This window comes from Corvus cornix, chromosome 7, assembly GCF_000738735.6.
Source record: "Corvus cornix cornix isolate S_Up_H32 chromosome 7, ASM73873v5, whole genome shotgun sequence".
Classification (NCBI taxonomy): Eukaryota; Metazoa; Chordata; class Aves; order Passeriformes; family Corvidae; genus Corvus; species Corvus cornix.
Genome location: NC_046337.1, coordinates 38778393 through 38794392, shown reverse-complemented (window position 1 = coordinate 38794392; position 16000 = coordinate 38778393). Strand labels below are relative to the sequence as shown.

The 16000-nt window shown below is 50.6% G+C and overlaps 1 protein-coding gene across 2 annotated transcripts in view; it reads left to right on the top strand.

Moving 5' to 3' along the window:
- The window catches only part of HDAC4 (histone deacetylase 4), a 175475-nt gene that overhangs the window by 13591 nt on the left and 145884 nt on the right, over window positions 1-16000 (top strand). For both annotated transcript variants that reach the window (XM_039554556.1, XM_039554557.1), the window contains exon 2: window positions 12143-12392. In XM_039554556.1, the coding sequence (XP_039410490.1) occupies window positions 12371-12392 (22 nt within the window). In that variant the 5' untranslated portion in view covers window positions 12143-12370. The remainder of the gene's footprint in view (window positions 1-12142; window positions 12393-16000) is intronic.

Below are 16000 nucleotides of genomic sequence, written 5' to 3'. Positions count from 1 at the left end.
GATCATCAAATCCAACCGTTCCCCCCATGTCCCCAGGTGCCACCTCCACACGGCTTTGGAATCCCTCCGTGGACGGGGTCTCCAGCACTGCCCAGGGACTCACAGCTCTCTCCATGCAGAACTTTTTCTAAATATCCGAAGTTAACCTCCCCTGGCACAGCCTGAGGCTGTTTCCTCCTGTCCCGTCACTTGTTACCAGGGAGAAAAGACCAACCCCCACCTCAGTACAGGCTCCTGTCAGGTACAAGATGTATCCAGGTTAACGCTTACATGCAAAGCCTTTGGATTTGTTTTGTTTTCACCTTGTATCCTTTCCTGTTCGTTTATTTCAGAGTATCCCAAGCAGCAGGGGATCAGGTGAGAGGGGATTCTGCAGAGCAGAGCTTTGGTGACTAATGGCAGCTTCTCTTGAAAGCCCGGCAATTCCTCCTGGAAGCTGGAGCTGTTATCGAGAAGTTAAGGGAGGAGATTTAGGAGCATGCAAAGGTGCAAAATCCCAAGCGCCAGGAAAGTGAAAAAAAGACCCCCAAGATTGGGCTTTGATGTTTTAAAAGGCTGAAGAGGGACAAAAGCAGGTGTAAATTACTTTGCTTCATTCCCACCCTGAAAGGGGAGCGAGTTGCAGGGAGGACTATTCTGTCTGTGCTGTGTAGTGTGAAAAGCCATTAAGGGCTTGGAGGTGTTGGTGGATGAGAAGCTCAACATGACCCCAAAGAGCAAAGTGCTCTGCAGCCCAGAAATCCCAAACCCCGTATCCTGAGCTGCATCAAAACAAGTGTGACCAGCAAGGGAGGGGGGATTCTGCCCCTCTGTCCTGCTCAGGTGACATCCCCCTGCAGAGCTGCCCCAGCCCTGGAGCCAAAGCAGAAGGACCTGGAGCTGCTGGAGGGAGTCCAGAGGAGGCACACAGATGCTCCAAGGGCTGGAGCCCCTCTGGATCCAGGCTGGGAGAGCTGGGGAAGAGAAGAGAAGGCTCCAGGAAGACCTCAGAGCCCCTTGCAGGGCCTAAAGGGGCTCCAGGAGAGCTGCAGAGGGACTTGGGGACAAGGGCTGGAGGGACAGGACACAGGGAATGGCTTCCCAGTGCCAGAGGGCAGGGCTGGATGGGAGATTGGGAAGGAATTGTTCCCTGTGGCTGCCCCTGGATCCCTGGCAGTGTCCCAGGCCAGGCTGGACACTGGGGCTTGGTGCAGCCTGGGACAGTGGAAGGTGTCTTGGGATGGGATGGGATGGGCTTTGAGGTCCCTCCCAACTCAAACCCTAAGTTAGGGCTCTAAGGCTTCCTTGGGGACACAGAGCTGCAGTCCCTTTCCAGCTGGCGATGAACAGTACTGTAAAACACACCTTAAAAAGCCCCCGTGGCAGGTACTGCGTCAGTCCTTGAAATGTGTCCAGTGTTTTGTGTGGCTTTGCAGTCCAGTTTTCTTATTTCAAAGGACAGTTCCAGTTTGCCTTGCTGTGTTCACGTTGTGCAAACAGGCAGAATGGGCCGCATAAAATGTGGTGTAAATCCTAAAGTAAATGGAGCCCTTCCTTCTCACTGAGTTAAGGAACCACTGTGGTGTTGGGAGCAGCACCTGGAAAGGAAACTCCCAAAAGTTTGCTGGCATTGTCTATCAGGGTAACCTGCAATTACTTCTTTAAAGGGTTTTGTTCCTTTTTGGCTTTGGTGGTGTTATAAAACATAAATATATAATAAACAACCTGAAACCCCCTGGAGTCTGAGTAGTTCCTTCCTCGCTTTTCTTGCTTGTCAGTTTTTAAGACTGAAATATTTGCCTGAAGATTCTAGATTTTATTAAAGGGTGATGCTGGTCATGAAAAATGTAACCCTGTTCAGAGGGGTACAACAGAGGGACTTAGAGGTTTGTGGTGACTGACTTGGTTTTCTATTCTTGCTGTGGATGTGGCTCAAAAATGTTACTTGTGATTTAGAACTGGAAGTCGTGGAACTCCTGTGAATATACAGCCATCTCTTTTATTTCAGCTTCCCGGGGGAATTCCTGCCTGTTCAGTTTTCAGCAGTCTGGGGCTTGGAGTCCCAGCAGCTTTGGCAGAGGAGCTGGGACTGAGCAGGGTGCCTCGACTGCCGTGTGTGCTGAGGGATGATCCTGTGAGTGGGTACAGGTCAGCATGACTTTTTCACATGATGCTGGTGAGAGGAGAACAGGTTTTCCCAACAAATAAAAGCAAATTACGTTGCACTTTAAAGGTGAAGTTGTGATTTCTTGCTTTCTGCTTGGTGCATTATTTATGGTCGTATGTAAAATTTGGATTTAGGCGGAGTTCCTTTGAGTAAGGTACACAAATGCACAATGCACCCACTGGCTGTAAGATATTTTTACTGGCTGTAGACCCTTTAAAAGGAGAAGTGGCAGAGTGGCACCACGCGTTGGGGCTGGAATGAGGTGCTCTTTCAGGTCCCTTCCAACCCAAACCATTGTGGTCCATCAGGGCCGGGGTCTGGCCGATGGGGTGGCTGTGGGAAGTGCAGTGTTTTGGTATCGTGACTCGCATGCAGTGCCAGACAGGAGAAATGAAACACACAGAAATGTAAACTTGGGAACCCATGATGGGATCCCAGAGCTTTTGTGGGTGAGGGTGTGCTGTGCCTGAGGAGCTGGGCAGCAGCCAAGGTCGAGGGCGCTCGAGTGAACCGCACATGTTCCTGCAGGGCGGGTTGGGAAGCAGGGCCTGGGTTTGGGGGCAGAGTTAGGGGATACTGGGGGACAGGAGTGACAGGGGATGCCCTCAAGCAAAATAGCTTCTTGGAGGTGGACAGTGAGTGAGCCAGTAAGCTCAGTGAGCATGAAGAAATGTAATAAATATCGAGTTCAAGTGGCTCCTCCAGGGAGAGTGGCTGGACCAGGCTCTGTGAGCAGGTGCAGAGAGGGACCCCTCTGCCTGGCAGGAAGGAGAGCTCATGCTGGGGCCAGGAGGTGATCTCAGTGAGCCTCTGAAGCAGGGGGACAGTCCAGGGGCAAGTTGGCATTGCGCTGTGTGGCTCCTGAGTGGTTTTATGTGCTGGCAGCAGATCTGCTGCAGATGAGAATGCACAGACAGCTGTGATCTCTCTGTGTCACTGTTTTGCAGCCGGCAGCAGAGGGCTAAATGTCCACTCCACAGTGATGCAACGTGTTTGTGGAGACCTTGGGGCACGTTTCTTTCCTAGAGCATGGCAAAGGTCAGGACTTCCAGAGCCACGGGGGCAGTAGGTGGGAATGGCATCGTGGTGAGCACGGGGCTCTGGAGAGCAGCACGAAGCTTCTGGATCAAACCGGCCCTTCCAGAAAGGGATTTGGGGAAATGTCTCCTGCACCAGTTATGTGGCAGGGTTGCTTGAGTGTTCAGACTAAGTCATTTTCTCTTGGTAATCAGATAGCATTCAATTAAAAGGAAAAAAAAAAAAAAAAGAACTAGACTGACCTTAAACAATGTTTGTTCTTTAAAAAAAAGTCAATATTCGTTTTCCAAGTTAATGAAGTAATTAACAGTGATTGATGACACATGTACTCAGCTATTTTATGCTGGGAGACCAGATGGGTTAGGCACAGCTAGTGACCAGTAATTCTGATTCTTTGTCAGAAGGAACAAGAAGTTCAGATGTGGCTGGAACAGCTCAAGTACATGAAGAGAAAAGGTAAATGTTTTTCTCTCTGCCTTTGCCTACCTGAGGAGCTGAAAAACAAGAATTGCTTTCAGCCAGTGAGCTGAGCTCCCCGTCTGCTGGCCACACAACCTCTTCCTGGCACTGGAAATGTCGTTGGGGGGATTCTGGATAAAAAGAATACGGAATTACAGGAGGGTTTGGGTCGGAAGGGACCTGAGAGACCATCTAGTCCCACCCCCCTGCCATGGGCAGGGCTGCCCCTCACTGGTTCAGGTTCCAACCCGGCCTCCAGTATTCCATTTTTAATGGCTTCTCAGTCAAGCATTTAAAAGGAGTTTTGATTTTTGTGCTCCTGAGTGTGGTAGCGAGGGTGATCCGCAAGGCAGGAATGAAGAATCGGGATAAACTCCCAGTCTGCATTCGCCTTCTGTCAGGCACTACTTTCAGCTATCTGATTTGGACTCCTTCGAATGTGGAAATAGTAGGATGGAGGAAAAACATGGAATCGGGAAAGAAGAGGGCTTCAGAAGAAGCCAAGGCAGTAGATTTTTATAGGTAGCTCTGCCCAATTTGTGCCGACTCCTGCAAGGCTCTGGTAGCAGCTGGAACAGGCTCCCGAGGCAGACTTTTATCCTTTCTCCCTCCCACGCGGATCCATCTGTGAGACTGCTTGTTCTTGCTGCTCTTGCTGAGAAACTGGATCGAGCTCAGAAGCATCCTGCTCTTTCAGACCCTCTGCCAGAGTCTTGCTAGTCAAGGAGGGCTCTGTATTCCTGCAGATTTGCACAGTCCCAGGTTTCAAACAGTCGCCCGTGTTTCTGAATCTGCAGCTCTTCCTGCTTGACTCTGAAAAAAATAATTTCCAAGCTGTTGGCCACTCTAAATCGGAGCTCCCACAGAGTGAGCACGAGGTGGTATTTCCAGATTTGCTCGGGATCTTTTGTTCAGAGTCTTGGGTGATGCACGGGAGGATTTGGGTTCCCTCCTCATGCACTCGGTTGTTCCCAAAGTGTTTTTGCTTCTCTGTGTGTCTGGGATACCTGCAGTGGTTTCGACATCAGTACTTGTCGAGGTCTAAAAATGGATGAGAGATCTACCAGTGGTACTGCTGGGAAATCTGTGGAAGAAGAAATCGTGTGGATGCTCTCCTGTACTCCTAGCAAGGAAGGAGAAGGGGCACAAAACTTTCGGGGTTTTGGGTGTCCACCAGAAGATTTTTCTTTTTAGGCTGTGGAGGCACCTTCGGTTTTCAGAGCAGCTCTTGAGTGCTGGTCAGGGTGGTGATTTGCAAAAGTACAAGGTACCATGAGGGATTTCCTCGGTTTCAGACTTAGTGAGGAAAATACTGCCAGGGGCAAGCTCAATAATGTCAGTTTTGTGTTAATTTAACATGGAAATGGGCGTGGGGTGTCTTCACTTCTGCTGAGATACCACATCTTCAGTTTGGGCTGGTGTCTCAGTGCTTGGATTTCCAGAAGTACAGGACTGCCACCAGAGATCAGTGTGAGCACCTGGCTTTGAGACACAGCTGACAAGAGCCTGGGAAAAGCAGCTTTACTCAGGGAACCTGTGTGCCCTGGAAATCAGTTGCGGAGCGTTACTTGACAGTGAGAAGCAAAAGAATGGGAACCTGTAGAAGACGTTTGCCTTGAATTGTTTTTATGGAGAATTTCTGTTGCACGTAGTGAGATTAATAATTTCCATCTAGGTTTGCTGCCTTTAGACAGCTGCGGGTTAGTTCTGCGCTGATGAAGCAGCTCACAGTCAGCTAACAGCGTCCTGCCCTTCGTGGCTCTTGCTTGTTTGGGTTCCTCTGCGTGCCTGACGGTGCCTTCAGCGCAGGGGAAGCACTGCCTGCCCGGGGTACCAGCGGGATCGCTCCAGAGCAGCTCCCGGGGATGGCCCAGGAAGGCACCGCGGCTCCTGGGGGAGCTGTGCGAGTTCACAGCAGGTGCTGGTTACTCCTTGGTTTAGCACAGAGGACGGACATGGCTGGAGGTGCAGTTTGTGTGTGACTGTTCCACCACACAGAGCCTGGCACGGGGTCACAAGAGTGACACAAGCAGTCACTCTTCACCGTGTGTGTGTGCTGGAAGGTTCAGGGGGAGGCGGAAGCACCGTGTTTGCTCGGCTCTGGGCTGTCATGTGAGAGTCTCTTGTGATGGCTGGCAGGGAAATGTCAGCATTTGCTAAACAAATGCACCGGGGGCTGATTCCTTGAAGTGCTGGCTGAACCTTGCTGTGTTTCTGAGGTGCTTCGTGCGTTTGAATCACCGTGCTGAGCTTTTGATGTTGAAGGCAGGCACCCCTGGTTCTGGTGCTGCAGGGTTTGGCAAAGATGGGATGTCCTGGCAGAGAGGGCTGGACTGGTCAGTCTGGATCCTCCTCACCCGGGCATGTTTGTACCTGGTATTCCCCTGGAGAGGAGCTGTTGGTAACAGCTGGATTAGGGTGGGTTTCCTGTTTAATTGTTACTTACACAGTTCTAACTGTGGTGAAGGCTTCGGTGCTCACACTGCTTGTGCTCCCTGCCCCTCTTCTGTGATGATTCCTTAGTTTTGTGTCAGCACTTCCATCTGCCAGTATTTTCCTTTACTTCCTGAGTGCAGGTGTAGAAACTGTAAAGAATCTGATACGTGATTTCAGTGCAATATAGAAAGCTTTGCAGAGCAAACTTTGTGTTTGGTGAGATGGGGCTGTCACTTCTGCGTGGGACAAAGCAGAGCTGGGTTGGTTTGGTGACTGTAGGTTGGTGTCCAGGTGAGATTTGAAGGTTTTTCAAGGTCTTTAAAAGTACTTGATTGCCACGTTCTCCAGCAGCATCCAAGAGGGAGGCATTTCACAACAGGATATGCGCTGTCACTGAAGGTGACACTTCTCAAACATGCCTGAGAGCCAGTGACTTGTCCTATGGATTTCCTGGCCTTCCCTGCTGTGTCGACCCAGCTTCTCACCCAGCAAAAGCAGGGGAAAAACTTCTAGCTCTGAAAGAAATAGATGGAAAGCAGAGCGATGAGTGATTTGTCTGTATTAATCATGACTCTGCATCACTGTGATATCTCTAAGTCACCTCTGTCTGGGCCGCAGGTTTATCATCACCTGCATGAGGAATTTGTGCCACACCTCTGGTGGTGTTTTTCTTGCCCTTTTGAAGCTCTTATACAGTGTACTTGGCAAAGGAGGGGGAATGTCCAGGTCTGCACAAAATCCGCGTGGGTTTGGAGGAACTGGGCTAACGCAGCAGCAAATTCGCTGCTCTATTTTTGTTTTCCATTATTCTGTGATATTCTGGTGGCTCTTCTGGCCCCAGCTGAGTGTGAAGCTGATAGTAGATTTTACAGTGTCACCTGTTACTCTCACAGTGTGTGTTTAGAGACAGAAAACTGCTTAGAGACTCCGAACTCTTTGAGGGTCTGATGATATTTGAGGTTTGCAAACGTATTTCCTGGAAGAGGTCAGGTTATTGCTGAAACTGCAGGAAAAGCAGCACGTGTGGAAGTGGGCAGTGCTTGTGAAACCTGCTCTCCTGGGACAGATCCAGTAAAGTTGTATTCTGCTGCAGAGACAGGAGCTCAGGGGATGCTGTCAGAGGGCTGTGGGGGTCCTGGGGATGGCTGCCACTCTTTTTGTCACCTTGCGAGGTGGTGGCTGGGAGATGTGGTCCCCGGAGGGGAGATCAGCTCGGGAGGCTGTTCCACCCTGGCTCTGCTCTAAACAAAGCAGCCTGGCCTAGTGGAAGGTGTCCCTGCCTGGGTTTGGAATGAGATGGGCTTTGAGGTCCCTTCCAGCCCAAGCCGTTTCATCATTCTAAATAAAGACGCAGTAAATCTTCCTGTGGTCACAGTGAATTGTTTTCAGGCACCTCTAAGCCTCTTCCTTCCCTCTTCTTTTCATGTATGGATCCTGTGCTGGCAGTATTTTATAAACAAACCCTGGAAAGCAAAGGCAGCTTTCCCCTGCTCCGGTTGAAGTGCAGGATCTGTTGTCAGAAGAGAGAGTTAATCAATAAAGCTCTGAGAGAGGCTGTGCCCCCCTTCAGGCCGGCGAGTGCTGAGCACGTGTGTGCTGCAGCGCTGGGCTGTCTGCAGGCTGCCTGCTACGAGCAGGAATCCAAGGAAACATCAGGGTGATGCTGGCATCTTATGTGGAGCACGTGGGATCAAGCTTGGGGCTGTTTGCTTGTGAGTGCAGCGAGGAAGGTAATTTCGGGGGAAAAAATAATGATCTCGCCGTAATCAATCCGTGGCAGGCAGGAGGAGCGGCGCTGACGCCGTCTGGAAGGTGGTGGTGGTGTTTCCATGGCTTTTGGAGAGCAAGTGCCACGGTGCTGGAGTGCTGCTAAAGGAGTGCCAGGATGGGAAGCATCCCTTCTAGCATCGCTTCGTGTCACCCAGGGCTCCGAGGGATCCTGGCTGCTGTGTCTGAGAGAGCCGGGGCATCAGGGCTCCTGGTCCTGGAGCAGCCCGGCTGACTCAGCCCCGAAACCTCAGCCCCAGGCCAAGATTCTTATCTGGGCTGGAGAGCAATTAAAGCTCTGAAAAATGCAGCTCTGTGTAAATAAAGTTCTGTGGTAAGTGTCATTAGTGGTTCTGCACATCTGGGCTTGTGACTAGCACTGCCAAAGAATCACAGAACCGTGAGGGGGGTTGGAAGGGACCTTAAAGATCATCTTGTTCCACCCCTCTTCCCCTATAGCCAGGTTGCTCCAAGCCCCATCCAGCCTGGCCTTGGACACTTCCAGGGATGGGGCAGCCACAGCTTCTTGGGCAACCTGTGCCAGTGTCTCACCACCCTCATAGTAAAACATTTGTTCCTAATATATAACCTAAACTTCCACTCTTTTCAGTTTGAACCCATTATTCCTTGTCCCCTCACTGCAGTTCCTGGTGCAGAGTCCCTCTCCAGCTTCCTCATAGCCCCTTCAGGCAGTGGAATGTTGCTTTGAGGTCTCCACACAGCCTTCTCTTCTCCAGACTGAACAGCCCCAGCTTTCTCAGCCTGTCTTTGTAGGAGAGCTGCTCCAGGCCTCCTGTAAACACACCATCCTTGTGGCAGAACTGTATGATTCTTATGTAAAAGAGAAAAAACCCAAGCTTTCTGTGGGGGTAAGAGGAGAGCTGGAATTACTTTTCATCCAGGGAAGGTGCCTGATAGGAGCTGGTGGTTTGCTGAGACACCAAACCAGTAAGAAACGAGGCGCTTTGGCAGAGGCTGCAGCCCCTCGGTCCTGCTCTGTGCTGGCTGCAGGTAGAGGCTCGCTTGGGGCGGGGACAGGGAGGTGCCAACGTGCTCAGAGCACGGCCACCCTCTGCTCCAGGGATGTGCTGAGGATGCAGCTGCTGATGCACCAGCCCAGTGGTTTCAGGGAGCCTGCGCTCTCAGGTGTGCCCTGCCAGAAGCAGGCTGAAATAAACAGGTGGTTCCTTGTGCTCCTGTTGCTGAGTTTGTTAAAAATCCAGCAGTGACCAGACTCTGAAAATTCTCCTGCAAGGCAGGAGGCTTGATGATCCCAGTCCTGATCCAATAATGTTTTACACACCTGCTTGTTCGAGCCTGCAGTTGTGCTCGGCAGTGCCCCATGTCCGTGGATGCTCCCCCGAGCCCTCCCTTTGCCCTGTGCCCAGGCAAGTGCCAGCCCTGGCACGGCCACCGTGGCCCCGCGTGCTGTCTGCCAGGACAATTCCCGTAGCCAGCAGTAATCCCGGGGCTCGCGGCGCGCTCCGGTGGCAGCGGCCGTCCGTGCCTGGCTCTGCTCCCAGCAAAGCCTGATGTGCCCCCGACCCCCCAAAACCCAGGGCTGAGCCTTGCTGAGACCCGTCTGGCCAAGGCAGTGGGGTCTGAGGTTCCTCCTGCACGCTGGGATGGCAGCGGGCAGGCGGCCCTGAGCCGGTGCCGGAGGGGAACGTGCCTCTGGAATGATGCTTGGGGTGCACTCGCTGTTCCTCAGGCCAGAGGTGATTGTCCTTGTCCTGGGAGGCACTGGAGTAGAAGTTAAACAAACTCGGGTTTGTTTTTCTTTTTAATCTTTTTTTTTTTTTTTTTTTTTTCCCTACGAGATAACTGGCTTGGAAAACCCTCCAGACCTCCAGAGAGCCGAGGCGTAGGGACAGGCAGCGTTTCACTCCTTTCAGTTTAAGGAGTGTGTTCCTTGAGACAGTGGCAAAAGGACACATGTACACGGGAATTGTTGCAGGTGGAGGCCTGGCAGCGGCTCTTTGGTCTGCACTGAGGTCAGTGCAAGGGCTACCTGAAAATTAGAGTTTGGGAGGAGGTCACTTGGGACGTGACTGCTGTGTCCTGGAGAGAATTGTGGAATCACAGAGTGATTGGAAGGGACCTTAAAACCCATCTCATTCCATCTCCTGCCATGGGCAGGGACATTTCCCACTATCCCAGGGTGCTCCAAGCCCCCGGCCTTGAACACTTCCAGGGATGGGGCAGCAGTGGGAATAGATGAAACCATTAAATGGTGCTGTTGAATGGATTTGGTGCTACTGATTGAGTCCATTTCCTTTGGGAAACTTCCCACTGTTCATGCTCACATTTTCATTCTTGTGCTGGGAAAATGAGGACATGGGGATCTGGTAACTCCACTCCAAATCCTTCTTGTCTGCAGCTGAGATGGCTTATGCTACAACAGTACCTGCTGGTTCTAATGGAAATAAATTATGTTAGTGTCTTGCTAATGCCTGGTCTAAGCTGACCCAGCTCTGTTTAGCAGGATGTGCTCATTAATGGGACTGGAACATCTTGAACATTTGGGATGGCAGAGACCTGCAGGGGTTAGAAATGACATTTAAGTGATTTTCTCTTGAATTTGACGCGTACCGTGGAACGCGTTCCAGGTCTCTAAGAATGCAAGATGGGCAGAGAGGAACTTGGAGAGTGGTGATGCTGAGACACTTGGGCTGCAGAGAAACAGCCAATTAAAGAGGGCTTTTAATGAAGCACAGCGAGGAAGGGACTGTGTTCAGCACTGCCTGCCGGGGCGCTTTCCTGCCCTGACCTCAGAAAGCCCATCCTGAGCGACTGTGCTGGTGCTGGAAGGCTCAGACCTGGTTTTGCTTCTTGGAAAGGAGCACACAAACCCGAGCGTGCTAAGAGCTCTTCCAGGAACAGCCAGCACTGCCTGAAACACTGTGGCACAGCCCTGCTGTGGACAGATGCTCCTTGTGCAAGGCAGGAGCAGCTCCCATCGCAGTTCCCATCGCAGTTCCCATCGCAGCCGTCCCCCGCCCCAGCGCTGCTGGAGGGCACCACTCCTTCTGGGATCTGCTGCCAGAGCAGTTTGGGGTGAGCAGAGTCAGCTGGATCCGTAGGGATGGGTTGGAGCTGGCTGCTGACAGCAGGGTGACCTCATCCCAGCGCTGGGTGATGCCTGGCCAGGCAGGAGGAGCTCACCCCGTGCCCCTGGTGCCCAGGAGGGCTGAGCTGCTGGTTCGATGGTGTTTTATGGTGCAAAGAAGGGAAATCACCTGTGGCTGTGGGGTGCTCTGCATGAAGGACACAGCTGGGTTTAAGCTAGGTCAGCTGGCTGGGAGCAGAATCCCTGAGATACTCTGCCTGTGAAACAGGGATGTCCAGGAATCCCAGAATGGTTTGGGTGGAAAGGGATCTCAAAGCCCATCCCACTCCACCCCCTGCCACGGGCAGGGACGCCTTCCACTCGACCAGGTTGCTCCCAGGCCCCTCCAGCCTGGCCTGGAACACTTCCTAGGATGGGGAATACTGGATGTAACTTGGTACAGTGCCAAAAAGCCCCTGACCCCACCCAAAACAGAGCTTGAGCGGGTTGTTTCGGTGCAAGGGTGGCTGGCTGGGTCAGCGTGGGTGCCTCAGGTGGGCTTTCTCCAAGCCAGGGTACCTACTGCTTCCACACTTCCAGTTTTTGGGGGGCAGGGGTCAGGGCTTGCTGACTCTGGGGGTTACTTCCCCTCTGTTCTCTCTCCCTCCCTTTAATATACAGCTTCAAAATAATTGGGAATGGTGGATTTTTTTTCCCCTGGGGCAGTATGGAGCTGCTCCTCAGTAATCTGCTGGAGGCTTGGGTAGAGTGGGAGTGGAATTGATTGTGTGGGTTTTTTCCTTCCTGCTCCAAGACCACTTCTTGGCACTGAGGAATTTTTCTTTAGACTTCTTCGGGGAACAGATGCGTGAAGTACAGTTACCACTCATACATATGGCTTTTAAAATATGGAAGCTGTTGGACTGAAGTGGCTTCATATGGTGCTGTTGGAGGATGAGAATTAACATGGAATTTTGGGTTTCTGAGACTTGAATGTGTCGTTGGAAAGTGTTGTTTTTTTTTTTGTTTTGTTTTTTTTTCCTAAATAATGTTAAGTATTAATCTGCATCTTTATGGTTATTAATCAAAATAACATTTACAACTCTGAAAATTACTCTCTCTGCAACCCTTAATGCCTAAAATAGCATTGTAGTTTAATCTAGGGGATAAACAGGTTACATAATGTACAATTTAAATGGTTCTTAATCTTAATTTGCTAACGCAGACATCTTTTTCTTTAATTGCAGGTTCCCATTTTAAAAGCCATTGGAAGATACTCTGCCACCCTCTTGGATTACTTCCCATACAACTCAGCATGTCACTGTGCCCTGGATTTTACAAGGTGGCCATGATTTAACCCCCCCTTCCCATTCCTATGTATTGGTGAAGCACTGGAGCTCTTTCGAGCTGCTGTTACTCCCGCGGAAACTGATCCGTCTCGAATCCCTTCTCCCAAGGACTAGACATTGCCAGCAATGAGCTCCCAAAGCCATCCAGGTAAGGGCAGGGCCGCTTGGGATCCCAGCAGCGACCCCAAGGCACAGTTGGCTGCATGGACACGCCTTTTACCGTGCTGAGAGCATCATCCAGCCCCGCTGCCTTCGCTGCTTTTGGTGTGAGGCTGGAAAGCGCTGTTGCTGTTACCAGGAGTTAACAGGGAAGCTTTACCATGTCAGGTTTCTATAATCGTGCTAAAATTCGGCTCTCTAATTGTTGCATCAGTGCAAATTGTTGGTATTTTCTGAGTCATTAGCCAGATGTTTAATTTGTTAAATCAGCGTTAACGATGTGCAGTGTACCTCCCAGGAATGGGCATGGTTCTGCTGCTGCCTTTAGTGATACTTAAGAAAACCCTTTGACTTTTAAAGTACTTTTTAATAGGAAGGAATAGTTTTGCTGGAACAAAAGTCAATTGATCCACCTCAGTGCTGGCTGGGGGATTACCCCTAATGTGTCTTGCAATTGGAGGCATGATTCATCACTACCAAATGGTGCATTGCTGTCTGTCAGCAGGCTCTGTAGCTACTCGGTTACCTGCTTTTGAGCTTAAAGGTGCCTCATACATTTGTTTTTGGGGAATTTGGGGCAACTTTTGTGACAGGCAGAGCTTTGTAAGAGGAATTTTAATGGTGCTTGGGCTGTTTGAGTTTATGGTACAGAACTGGCTGCTGGGAAGCAAATAATCCAACAACAACGGGGCACGTGGAAGGACTTACTTAACTCTGCCTCTGAGAGATTACTCTGTGACTTCAGTTTAATCAGGGTTGGGTTAACAAGTAAGGCTGAAGTGCTAAAAGCCGGAGAACAGCTCCTAAGATTTAAGGAACTGCTTATTTGTGGGGGAAGAAATCCTGCAATAAATAGGGGTGCTGGAGTTCACCGGCAGCAGGGGTAGATCCGACCCTCTCCTCACGGCTGAAAGGAGTTTGTAAGTCTCTAAAATCATCACAATTATCAAAAAGAAAAAAAAGGTGGTCTCTGCTTCCATAATGTAGCAGCCTTAGGTTTTGTGACTTGTTGGCACTATGAGGAATTGGGAAACTGAAGTGTGTTTGCATGAGTTCACCTGGGCCACAAATGCAGAGCGGTGTTTTTCAGGAGCTCTGCTCTTCAGATAGCAGATAATTGTTGTTTCAGTGTTTTCCTGCCTCTGCAGTGAGGCTGGGCAGCTGGGGCCGCCTGCTTTTCTCTCGCCGTGGCGGTGGGACGCCTGAAACATCCACCTGCAGTCCAAACCCAACCATGGCTATTGCTTGGCTCCTTGAGGAGCAGCTCTCCAGAGGTTTGGGAAGTGCTGATGTCCTTCCTGGCTGGGCTGTTACTCAGTGGAAGCCTGCTGCTGGTTTTTCTGGCTTTCCTTTATAATTCATTGCCGAACCCTTGTTTCTCCTGCCTCTTTCTGCTGGGTCTGCTGCTTCGGCTCAGCTCTAAAAACCAGTTTGAGCTTCGTTTTCCCAACAACCCTGTCTAGAATCGTGCTGAGAAGGGCGGTCTGACCATAACCCAGGGGTGCAGCAGCTGGGCAGGATGGTGTTGGACATCCGTGTGCCCTTCCTGAGTGCTGGGTTCTGACTCTGGTTGTATTTCCAAGGGCTGGGCTGGAGCTCCGCCGTGTTCCGTGGTGGCTTTTCACCCGCGGTGTTCCTGTCGCTCGTTTCTCTTTCAAGAGTCAGTTGCATAATGAGGAGCAGAAACATTTCCCAACCCTTGCCAAAGATGACATCTGGACTTCTCATGTCAGTTATCGTAGCCACGGTGATTATACAGCTACAGGTAATTATCCCTAATGATGGGCATTGTTTAAGGGAAGGCTCTGGCTTAACTCGAGAGCCTATTAAGCCTTGCTTCAGTGGGTTCAAGCTTTCTTCTCTAATCTTCTCCAAGCCCAGCACTAATGGGATGTTTTAGGAGCTGTGCCATAAAGTTGTTGCGGCGTAGATGAATGGAAGTGGTTTGGGTTGGGTTTCTTTCTGTGCTTTTTTGATTTTTCATTTCACTCTGCAAAGCTCGTATGAGAAGTGTCGGGCACTGAGGGCTTCTCGCCCTCAGGTGAAAGAATTCGGAGGAGATTTAAGTTGGCTAAGAAAAGTGTGGCTTCTTCCCCCCTCACTGCCTCCTCTCTTGTTGTGGTTTGGAGTAAGATTCCTCAGGGAACAAGAAACAGCTTTTGGAGAAGAAGAATACCCAGGTGGGAGAAAACTTCCAGTGGCTAAATCAGTGTGAGCCCTGGACACAGGGTAAAGACCTCGAGCTTTGTTTTCTGGGCTCTCCCCACGGCCTCCTTCTTGAGTCTGGGCTTGGGACCAGCAGCTCCTGTGCACACGCGGAGCAGGAGAAGCTGGTGGGCTGCCGGTGCCCCTCGTGCCGCGGGCACCATGCTGGTGTGGTCCAGAGGAACAAGCAGCTCCCTGCAGCTGGCTGGAGGTGGGGAAAGGGGCTGGATCTGGCTTCTGCCCGCGGTGATGGGAGCAGGAGGCTGTGCAGATCCAGTCAGGACCGAGCTGGGAGGCGTCACGCGCCCTTTGGCTCCTGGCAGAGGAGTCGCCGCCTCTTCCAGCGCTGGAGCAAAGCTGGAGAAAAGCGCTGGGATTGTGCTGTGAAGGCTCAAGTTGCTGTGAAGTATAATTAAGAAAATTAGGCTAATTAAGATAACATTTAGGATTATGACAAAGCTTGGGGGGGCGGGGGAAAGCGTGTTTAGTTTCACTCCTTAGCCTGGTAACGTTGGCCACAATTTAAACTTGCCTCACGTAACCCGTGGTGCTCACCTTACCCAGGCTGACTGCGTTGTGGGTAGTGTGGGGTTTTTTTATAGGGGTTTTTTTGTGTTTTGGGTTTTTTCCCCTCTCTTATTGACCTTAAATGATTCCTTGCAGTCTCCTTCTACCTCCCTCCTTAATATTCAGTGGCTTGAGTTTCACTGTCGTTCGCTTCTTTAATCAGTAAAGATTGTTCTGCTGATACTAGTTATACATAAAGATTAGTTTTAAAAAACCAAAACACTTAAAGTTAATCACTCAACTGATTTGTATTTGTTTAAAGTTCACTTTCCTTTGTAAAAGCTGAAAACCTCCATGTTCAATGAAGCATTTTGTTTATGAAATGTTATCTTGCAGGAATTAACCAGTCTGAATGCAAATGCTCCATCCTTTCTTCAGAGCCACTCTTGCAGAGATGCAAATTTCAGCTACATTTTGCAGGGCTGAATGTTCGATAATTAGGAATATTGAAGTTTTAAGAATGAGCTGCCTGGCTGATAGGGGAAAATCTGCAGCAGGGATCATTAAGGCTGAGAGGAGCTCCTGGAGGAAGCAGAAAGCTCCAGGATCACATGGCACCGGGAGAACGAGTTAGGGAGTCACGTACTGTGATTTGCTGGGCAGATAAGGACTTTTGTACGGGGCTTTATCTGCACCCAGCCACTCTCCTCCCCTACTCCAGGGCTCGGTGAGGCATGGAAAGCCATTTCATGCAGCACACAGAAGAGCTCTCCCCGTGAGCGTCTCCCAGCGTTTTGCACCGCCCAATAAATATTTGATGCGTTCTCTTTTTAAAGATTAAGAAGTTTCTGTGGAGATGCATTTCAAGCCGGCTTTAAATGACAC